Raw genomic sequence first — 9,944 nt, 5'->3', positions numbered from 1 at the left:
CTATCATGTACAAGAAACCAAATAAAATATTTTTGATACTATTTATTATGTGGCACTGGTAGTTTTTGTTTGCATGGTTGGATGGTTGCAATGAATATTGTCCAGATGGACCAATTATAGTCTATATGCTTATATGCTTATATGTATATGTTGAACAATCAATTCAAGGGGCATGTTTGTTATCAATGGCTTAGAAATATACGTAATAATATCAAATTTGCAAGTGTTTCCAGAATCCGCTATGCGGATATAGCACCCATAATATCAACTGCTATCGCATTCCTCTACGCCAACCTCAACTATCACCCTGCTACCCGCTATTTAAAAGCTTGGCCCTAGATTGTTCAAATATACTTGCAATCTTTCTTCAAATCCATTTTGTAAATCCAGGTTAAAATCCTAGCTTAAAAACATCCAATGCTGAGGTCGGGAAGAAAGATGACTTCTGGCCATTGGAGAACTGAGCGTAGCTCAGCTGGCAAGGCGCGGGAGTTCGCAGCCAGCCCACCAGGGTTCAAGTCTCGGCTTGAGCGTTTGGTGCTCACGAAGTTTTCTTCTATAAAAAAATGCTAACAGGCTAGTCTAGTCCGGGTTGGTCTCGTTTTTGACTTCTGGCCATCAACAAACGGGCCGCACATAAAAAAGAAATATTATAGCGCACTTTTATGCCGTCTCTGTGTTTGCGCTTTGTCTCGACAACCTCCATATCCATACGAAGCATGCTTCATATAAATTTTGTATGCTACCGATATAACTACTTCCACTAAAATTCCTCTTAATAATCATCTGTGTATTGGGTCAGACAGATAGTATGGCAAAGTTGACCCCTCCCTCCAACCTCCACATTTCCTGTTTGCCATAAAAGATTCTGAGAAAATATTACTACTAAGGAAACTGTCGAGGGCTGATTGGCTGGAGGCGACCCACCATTCTTTCTGCCCACCTAACCCTAGCTCAAAAACCCGAGCGAAATCCCAAAGAACAAATCCAAGGAAATAGAGGGGAGGGGACGACTCCCACTTCCTTCCTTTCCTTCCTTCCTTTCCCCTTCTCCCCCCGTCAATCTTTTCGGCTCGCTCGCAGGGATGCGGCGGCTATGGCGATGGTACCAGCAGTCCCTGTCCTCCTACCCCGTGCGGACGCAGGTCGTCAGCTCCGGCATCCTCTGGGCCCTCGGCGACATCGGCGCCCAGGCCGTCACCCACAAATCCGCCAGCTCCCACCACCACCACGCCAAGAACCCCGAGGTAGCCAGTCAACCGCCCCTACAACTTCTTCCTTCTCCGGCTACTGATCCCCGGATTCCATGGTCGTTCTTGGATGCCGTCGCGCCTCAGCTAACCCGGTCGCCTGGGAGTGGGGACTTCCCTGGGGTGTATGTAAACCTAGGCTACCAGAGGGATCGATTTTTAGGCGTAGGTGATGCTTAATCTGTTTCAACAGAGTCGATATGTGATTGGTCATTGGAGAAAGTAATAACTATAAACCAACGACCGGTTTAGTATTTCTTTTGCTTGGGCTGTTGATTTATTTTATGCGAAGAATAATATTAGAACTTCTGTAAGTTAATTGTTGTTTAATCACATATCAGTCTGATGTTTGGGGTAATGTTTATGTTGAGTTCGATGTTCTCTTGTCTTGACTAAAGCCTATTTTGCCCCCTCCCAAAAAAAAGCCTATTTTGCCAAATCTGTTCCTGAGGTTATCTCTATATATGCTGTTGGTGGTGTGTTGAGATTTGGCAGTTCTTTTTGGTAATACTCCCTCCGTCCCATAATGTAAGACGTTTTTTGACACACATTGGAGCGTTGTTGTTAAAACTGGGGTAGGAGATTTTATTGGTTCATAATGTCGCTTGATTATTCGAGTACCTATGGTCTCCATTTGTGGTATCCATGTATTGTTTTGTGATTTTAGAGCTTTTCTGTGTTCCTCCCCAAAAAAAAGACTCAGGGTGAATGGGTTATTGAATGAGAGGTCGATTTGATGTTATTCCTTTGATATGATGAAAGCTTACTTCGTGGGAGTTAGCTTTATCTGGACACTAGAAAAGGATTTCGCTGGGCATGTGAATTACATGTTGACCTTGGTATGGGCTGTTTCCTTCCTCTGTCGTTTGTTGGACCTAATAAAGAGAAAATGGTTGACACATTGATGTATGTACTTTCTGCTATTCTCATGTCTAAGTGCTCCTCAAAACATGCTTTCACTTTTCATTTTCTTAAATATGAAATGATACCCCATCTGTCCGATCTTTAGCTTTAGATGTATTTGTTATTTTAGATTTGAGACCTGCCAGCATGGAGAACTATTTGACTATTGTTTCTGCTAAGAATCAAAGACTATGTTTTTAATCAGTAAATTACCGGCTGCATAATTTGTTTCTAATAACCAGCAAACCGGTTTTGAATTATTTTTTAATCTGTAAACAAATCTTTAAATTTGAAAATCTAAGAAATTCAGACCGAAATATAATATTCTGTGCTGTCATTGTTATGCACTTAACTTAACGAAGCTCTGTTACCTTTTCAGGATAAGGATAAAGAGTTCAAAATTGATTGGAAGAGGGTTGGCATCACAAGTTCATTTGGATTTGCTTTCGTTGGACCCGTGGGACATTACTGGTTAGTTCTCTCATAATTTCATATCCGGTATGAGCAGATGGTGTTAGGATCAACTTTGTTACGGTTTCTTTATTTTCAGGTTGTATAGGCTGATTTGAAATCGAATTGTAAATTATTAGAGTTTGGACAACATTAACAATGGTAAATCTGATAGAACTCCATCTCCCAGTCTCTGGCAGATGGTTATCACGTGGTATAGAACTGCAGATACAGGATTCAAAGAGGCTCACAAACACATAAGCATATAAATGGCAAAATGGAAGGCATATTTAGTAATTTACATCATGCACTTATGTTTTCCTTTTAGGTGATCTAGGTGATGACTTATTGATACAGATGACAGTATATTAGTATAAATGGATAATGAACTGTGAAACATTGAAGACACTTAAATAGCATATACTTTGCTTATACCTATTTTTGGTTCATGAATCCATTGGAAGTTTGGATATGTACTTCATGGTTAATCATTACTAGTGTAATTGGGGACTGTGAATGCCAACATTTGTGGCAATGCGTTTGTAGTTTCAGCACAATAAAGATAAATAGAGCATTATGAACTATAGGCTTCTAATATTGCCTCATTGTCAAACTGTGAATCAAACTTGATTTGCACATCAAATTTTGGAGTAAAAGTAGCTTGGGCTGTACTTTGCAGCCGTACATCTTGTTATGTTCATTTGTGTTCTCACTGACCCACTTCAATATAAAGTTATAAACTACTTCATGGCGTCACGCATTTTGTTGCACGTTCATTCTAGCTGCTCCTTAGACTCGTGTACTAAAATGCTGCTCTTTCTAGAGAGTAGTTAGCACTTAGCTGTGGACCGAATTAAACCTGTTGTTAGTGTTCTAAATTTTCATTTGGCTACAAGGTTTTGAACTGGAAACAAGATTGGTGTTTGAAATCTCTTAACTAAAAATACAATGGGGACAATACCTTCAGACAAACCTCTACTGTCATTGCCACTTTGGTGCACCACAGCCTCGTCTCATTTGTTGCACTCTATCGATGTGCTAACACTGCTGTTAAGATGTGCGAATTAACCTTGTAGGTTTACTAGTGGCTAAGCAAAACTCTACTGATTTTAGGAGTTAACAACTTTTGATTTCGTGACGCAAACTGCAATATAACGTGTACTCATTTTTGTGACCTAGGTATGAATACTTGGATCGTATGGTCCGACGAAGATACCTGCCTGGTTCGTTCAAATTTGTAGCCTCAAAGGTTGCAGCGGATGGTCTCCTCTTTGGGCCGCTAGATCTGGGGCTGTTCTTCTCTTATGTGGGCCTTGCTTCAGGAAGGAGTCTGGAGCAGGTGAAGGATGATGTGAAGAGGGACATCATTCCTGCTCTGGTTTTAGGGGGAGCCATCTGGCCGGCTGTGCAGATTGCAAACTTCCGCTTCATTCCCGTGCGATACCAACTGCTCTATGTGAACTTGTTCTGCCTGTTAGACAGTTGTTTCTTGTCATGGATCGAGCAACAAGGAGATGCGGCTTGGAAGCAATGGTTCACATCGTTCCAGAAGAAAATCGAAGACCAGAAGAGCAACGCTTGATCTGAATCATGATTGAAGAAGATGCTTGACCAGAAGTTAGCTTCTGTCATTTTGACCGATATATCCAGGAAGTATGTGGAGTTCTGGTGGGCAGCGGCTGTTTATGTGGAGTTCTGGTGGCCAGCAATACTGGGCGTCACTGTCATGTGGAGATGATCTTTGTTTCTTCCACAACCTCAATGAGAAGGCAATGCTCTCGTTTAACTTTTTGTTTCGTAACCGAGCATTTGTTCATGCTGTTTGTTTGACCCGCAGAGCGCGTACTTTTAACGAGTATTCACTGTATTCATCGTGCTGTGGAAACATGCTACTCATAAATATGCAATGGCGCCGAAAACTTTCTACTGTTGGTTCTCTTGGTCAAGTGTGTGTCAAGTGCTGAAGCAGGACGAGCATTCTCTGAAATTCTGCATGAACTAGGACGAGGAGTGCATATGCAGCAGCGTCCATGCAGAATTTGTACGTCTGCATGGACGTTCGTTCGTCAGCTCAGTTGATCCGACGCTAGTTCTGGCAAGGTGAAAGAGGCGAGCTCGGCCTCCCGCCTCCTTTGGTTCTACTAGCACTCTCAGCAGCGACCATATATAAACTCTCAGTCTACCGTTTTAGTAGGCCTCCTCAGCCTTCATGTGCTGCTCCTGTTTTGTTCATGTTTGTTATCGTCTTCATGCCCTCTAATTTTCTACGTGTTGATTTAAATGTGAGCTAATTCCTTTTTTTCTTTCAAAAAGAAGTGATACACAACCTTTTATTGATTATTTTAAATTTTGTCAACTGATCACAATAAAGTTAAAAAAAACTGTCACACATGGATAGCCCAAGGCCAAGCTAGAAAGAAAAAACATACGAAAATGACATCACAAATAATACTAGTTGAAGAAATTCCAAGAGATCACTCCCATCGGCTGCAACCAAAGACCGTATAGGCTCGATCCTCCTTGCGTAATAGCCGATGGCCTTGAAGATAACCTACAAAAAAATAATTTTTTTGTTCTGTTAAAAATAAAATTATTACGGTTGTTCCAAATGGCTCAAAGAGAAGTGCAAATTCCCACACATATCCGAGACTTTTTTTTTCACCACACTAACCAGTTGCCGAACATATTCATACCAACGAAAGCAATACTTAGTGCATCATTGTCAATTCCTTTTTTTTCAGATTAACTTTTGTCAGAATAACCTTGCGATGTAAATACCACATGAAGATTTTTATTTTCAACAGGATTTTCATTGTCCACATTCTTTTTTGTCGGAAAGGTTGCCCATCAATTCCTTTTCATTGTCCACATCCGTATAAAAGGATTTCGTACATGCGTGATGTTGAGCTTTGGACCCAAATCTGATGTCACATGAATTCAGTGAGCCGCAGGAGTGATGTCCACAGCGCCTTCATGTGCTGCTTCTCTTTTGTTCATGTTAGTTATTGTCTTCATGCCCTCTAATTATCTACGTGTTGATTTAAACGTGAGCCAATTCCCTTCTTTTTTTCAGAAACAAGGAATACCCTCAGCCTCTGCATCAGTTTATTGATTATTTTAAAATTCAGCAACTGATCACAATAAATTTTCTAAAAAAAGCGGGCACACATGGATAGCCCAAGGGCAAACTAAAAAGGAAAATACATAGGAAAATGACATCACAAATCCTACACCAACTAAATCCATGGAATGAACTCTAAGAGATCACCTCTCATCGGCTACTACCAAAGACCATAGGCGTCCGGTCCTCTTTGCGCGGTAACGACCACCTATGGATTCGGTTGTGGCCTTGAAGATAACCTACAGAAAAAAAATACTTTTTCATTCTATTAAAAATAAAATTACTGCAGTTGTTCCAAATGGCTCAAAGTAAAGCGCAAATCCCAATATGGATATGAGACTTCAACTTGGGATTCACCCACTAACCAGTTTTCGAACATATCGTATCACTCATTGTTGAAGGTAGATTAAAAGCTATATGGATTGATCACCATAATAGCTTGACAAGTGCGTAATGAAGTAATAGATGTTGACTCGACTCCTCGTCGCCACAAAAACAACACTGAATGCATCCTTGCTAATTTCTTTTTTAATAGTATCTTTTGTGAGGATAACCTTACGATCTAAATACCACATGGAGATTTTTATTTTAATATGAATCTTATTGTCCACATACTTTTTTGGTGGAAAGGTTGCCCTCCATCGATGACATCCGTATAAATGGATTTCGTACATGAGGATGAATACAACACGCTGATTGCTGTGTTTTGCATGCACTCTACACCCCCGATCAGGTACCGACCCGATCCATGGATAAGATGACCACACAGGAGAAAGACGAGCGCAACTCATGGCCGCCTTCGCTCGCGCAGTCGTCCAGGTCCAGAGCATTATGGCCGGCACCGTCGTCGTCGTGCACAGTAAGAGCATCAGGGCCGACACCCGTCGCCGTCGCGCGCAGTCTTCCGGGCCAGCACCCGTCGTCGTCGCGCGTGCTCAGGTGAGGCGGCTGGAAACACGGTAGCTATACCACTGCTTTAAGTAGCACGCTATAGCCGTCAGAGGAGTTGTCCGCTAGGTAACGTATATTTCGGGTCGAAAGGGCTGGCTATTTAACACTAAATTTTCGACGGCAACTTGTAAATTTTCTCTCGCATCCGGTTGTAGATAGGGGTACCAATCCGCGGGTTGTGCGCTATTTAAAACTTTAAGCAATACACGCACACACGATTGGATACATGCACACCGGCGCAGCATCTTCTTCGATGGTGATGGCCAGAAGTAGACGACGTCCTGCTCATGCTTTGCCGTAGTGTCTTGCCATGAGGACCAGGGAGTGGCCGTCGAGCCGCACCAGGAGAGGCCTGGTATTGCGCCCAAGGTGAAGACGACTACGCCGCAGGCGTAAAGGCGGAGGTCCCTCGCTCTCCTAGGGCCTCGTTGGAGGCCTCCTTTCCGGGGAAGGGGGATGGTCTAGTCGGCGGGCAGTGGCCGTGATGGTTAGGTCAGAGCGGGGCTGTCTCACGAGCTCTTCGTTGCGGCTAGTGACAAAGTCAACTCTTCGTCCACGAAGGCTCCCATTTGTCCAAGGCCGTCACAAAGAAAATCTCTTCGTCCGCGACTGCAATGAAGAGTAACTCTTCGTTCGTGGCGGCTACGACGAGGTGATATAATTGATTTTTTTTCAAACAGGGTTAGTTTCGAGATTTTGCAAAAAAAAGTAATATTTAAAAGAAAATTCCCTTGTAAGTGTGAGCGTTGGGCCCATGGGCCTGGAGTGTAGAGGATATATACGTCGAAGCACTGTTCTGATGGGGTCATAAGAAATGAAATTAGTCATCCCCTACCTTCTCTTTGCTCTTTCCCTTCTGCCTCCAGTTTGAATTCTCTCCTCTACCTCAATTCTCCATGAAACCCTACAATACACTACAATACTGAGATCCATGCAAGATTCGGTTAGGCTTTGAAGCAAACACTACAATACTTTTTACAGATTTTCAACACTAGCTCCCGTTTCTTCTTGCGGCATAGGAGTAAAAACCAACATAGCAACAAGTTTATCTAACGAAACCGCGGTTTAGCGACAAGCGGCAGGCCGGACTTGAGCCGCACGGCGAGCCCGTTCACCTCGCGCATGTCCAGCGACGCCCCGCCAGCCGGCTCCCAGTCGAAATGGTACATCAAGCTCGCCAGCGCCATCTCAATGGTCGGCGCGGCGAATCCGACCCCGGGGCACCCCCTCCGCCCAGCACCGAACGGTATCAGCTGGAAGTCCTGCCCCTTGTAGTCCACCGCGCCGTCGAGAAACCTCTCAGGCGCGAACTCCTCGGCGCGCTCCCACGCCGCCGGGTCCCGGCCGACGGCCCACGCGTTGATGACGACCCGCGTGCCCGCCGGGACGTGGTGGCCGAGTATCTCGGCGTCGTTTTGCGGCTCTCGGGGCACGAGGAGCGGGATCGGTGGGTGCAGGCGTAGCGTCTCCTTTACCACGGCCTTGAGGTAGTGCAGCTTGTGGAGGTGGTCCTCGGTGATGACGTGCACGGAGCCACCGACGGCCGCCCTGATCTCGTCCTGGAGCTTGCGCATGCTGTCCGGATTCGTGATGAGCTCCGCCATGGCCCACTCCATTGCCGTGCTTGTGGTGTCCGTGCCCGCCGCGAACATGTCCTGCGCGTCGACGACGTACGTACAAGAAACATGTTAACCACTAACAACTATAGCACGGCGTCATAATAAAGACGTACCAAGATGATGGCCTTGATTTCGGTCGTGTTGAGCCGCATGCCAGCGTCATTGTCGGTCTCGTTCACGTCCAACAACACGTCCACGAAATCCCTGTGATCGCCGCCGTCATCTCCCGTCTGCTGGCCGGCTTGACGCCGGCGGCGGTGGTCGTCGATCACCTTCTCGAGCACACCGTCGAGCGCCTTGAACGTCCGTCTGATCTTCCCCTCCATCCCCCTCACGGCGTCCAACCACCCCAGCCACGGCAAGAGCTCCCCCACAGGCGCCGTGCCGAGCAGCTCCTGGAAGTCGTTGAACACCTTCCTCAGCTCGCGTCCCTTGTTGCCTTCCTCGTACAGGCCGCGCGCGCTGTCGTCCCCGAACGCGGCGCGCGAGACCACCGTATTGGCGTAGGCGACGAGGAGCTCACACAGGTCCACGACGGCGCCGCCCGCCCCCGCTCCGCAGACGCGCTCGACCAGCGCGGCGGCCTCCTCTTCCCGGACGCCGCGGAAGGAGAGGATGCGGAGCGGGCTGAGGAGGTGGACCACGCACACGCGGCGCGCCTGGCGCCAGTACTCGCCGTAGGGCGCGAACGCTACGTCGCGCCCGTAGAGGAGCCGGTCGGCCATGGCGCTGCGGGGCCGGCTCGCGAAGGCCAGGTCGCGGGCCTTCATCACCTCCTCCGCGGCGGCCGGCGAGGACACGACCACGGCGGGCACGCGGCCGAGCCGGAGCAGCAGGACCGGGCCGTGCGCGGCGGCCAGGGACCGCAGGGCCCGGTGCGGCAACGAGCCGAGGAGATGTAGGTGGCCGAGCAGCGGGAGGCCGCGCGGCGACGGCGGAGGATGCCTCCGTCCTCCATCGCTGCCGCTGCGCAGAGGGGCGGGCCTACGGAGGATGTACAGGAGAGATACGGCGAAGGCGAGGAGGAGGAGCAGGAGAGCAAGAGGCGAGACGGCCATGTCGACGGGGCGAGCGTGCGTTCTGGGCTTCTGCCGCCGTACTCGTAACGCTGGCGACTGCGTGCATGGACCATCTCCTTGGGGCACGATTACTACGTGCAGATGCAGATGTGTGCAGCGAATCCATTTCAAAAGATTCGTCGTGACTCCTATTTTTTTTTCGCTGTGGGGGTATGTCGGGCAGAAAAATAGGACAAGCTGCAGCGTGTTAAAGGTCAGTGGATCTGCTGAGTGGTGGTGGACGTGAAACAAGTAACCATGCACTCGAGGCGTCCACGGAAATATGTGGTGGCGTTGCCGTGTTGAGTGAAATGGAAATAGATCGAGAGATGAGTGGTTACTTGTTACGTGCAAAAAATCGGCAAAAAAGGGAGAGGTTAGTAGTAATACAAGTGCGCTGAAAATGAATTTAGGGTCACTCAAATTGTTTTGGCCTTCAGATGCGGATCCAATTATGTAGATGCCTTCTTCTACCTCTCAACCATTTTTTGTGTTCATCTTCTACCTCTCAACCACTGAATTCCTATAGGAGACTAGTAAGATGCCCGTGCTACGCTACGCGGTCACAAAAGATCACGTGAAACATTATTGT

At 46.9% G+C, this 9,944-nt stretch overlaps 2 protein-coding genes across 2 annotated transcripts; one reads left to right on the top strand and one right to left on the bottom strand.

Annotated features, from left to right (window-relative positions):
• Positions 1-918: 918 nt before the first annotated feature.
• LOC123077861 (protein Mpv17) lies at positions 919-4,529 on the top strand. Its single transcript, XM_044500194.1, has 3 exons — positions 919-1,247; positions 2,533-2,624; positions 3,783-4,529. Exons 1-3 carry the CDS (start codon positions 1,086-1,088, stop codon positions 4,183-4,185), a joined length of 657 nt encoding a protein of 218 aa, XP_044356129.1. The 5' UTR covers positions 919-1,085; the 3' UTR covers positions 4,186-4,529.
• A 3,090-nt stretch (positions 4,530-7,619) lies between these two features.
• On the bottom strand, positions 7,620-9,582 carry LOC123077860 (cytochrome P450 71A1). The gene is made up of 2 exons (XM_044500193.1): positions 8,408-9,582; positions 7,620-8,330 (listed from the first exon to the last, which is right to left on the bottom strand). Exons 1-2 carry the CDS (start codon positions 9,350-9,352, stop codon positions 7,725-7,727), a joined length of 1,551 nt encoding a protein of 516 aa, XP_044356128.1. The 5' UTR covers positions 9,353-9,582; the 3' UTR covers positions 7,620-7,724.
• Positions 9,583-9,944: the final 362 nt, after the last annotated feature.

This window comes from Triticum aestivum, chromosome 3D (genome assembly GCF_018294505.1).
Source record: "Triticum aestivum cultivar Chinese Spring chromosome 3D, IWGSC CS RefSeq v2.1, whole genome shotgun sequence".
Taxonomy (NCBI): domain Eukaryota; kingdom Viridiplantae; phylum Streptophyta; class Magnoliopsida; order Poales; family Poaceae; genus Triticum; species Triticum aestivum.
Note: the sequence above shows the minus strand (reverse complement) of the source record. Positions and strands in the feature narration are given on the sequence as shown.

What these genes read in the sequence shown, in the direction of transcription:
- LOC123077861 (XM_044500194.1), top strand. Translation starts at nt 1,086, where the DNA reads ATGCGGCGGCTATGGCGATGGTACCAGCAGTCCCTGTCCTCCTACCCC. An exon ending in ACCACGCCAAGAACCCCGAG is followed by an intron (nt 1,248 to 2,532) that starts GTAGCCAGTCAA and finishes TTACCTTTTCAG; the next exon opens with GATAAGGATAAAGAGTTCAA. An exon ending in GGACCCGTGGGACATTACTG is followed by an intron (nt 2,625 to 3,782) that starts GTTAGTTCTCTC and finishes TTTGTGACCTAG; the next exon opens with GTATGAATACTTGGATCGTA.
- LOC123077860 (XM_044500193.1), bottom strand. Translation starts at nt 9,352, where the DNA reads ATGGCCGTCTCGCCTCTTGCTCTCCTGCTCCTCCTCCTCGCCTTCGCC. An exon ending in AAATCAAGGCCATCATCTTG is followed by an intron (nt 8,331 to 8,407) that starts GTACGTCTTTAT and finishes GTCGACGCGCAG; the next exon opens with GACATGTTCGCGGCGGGCAC.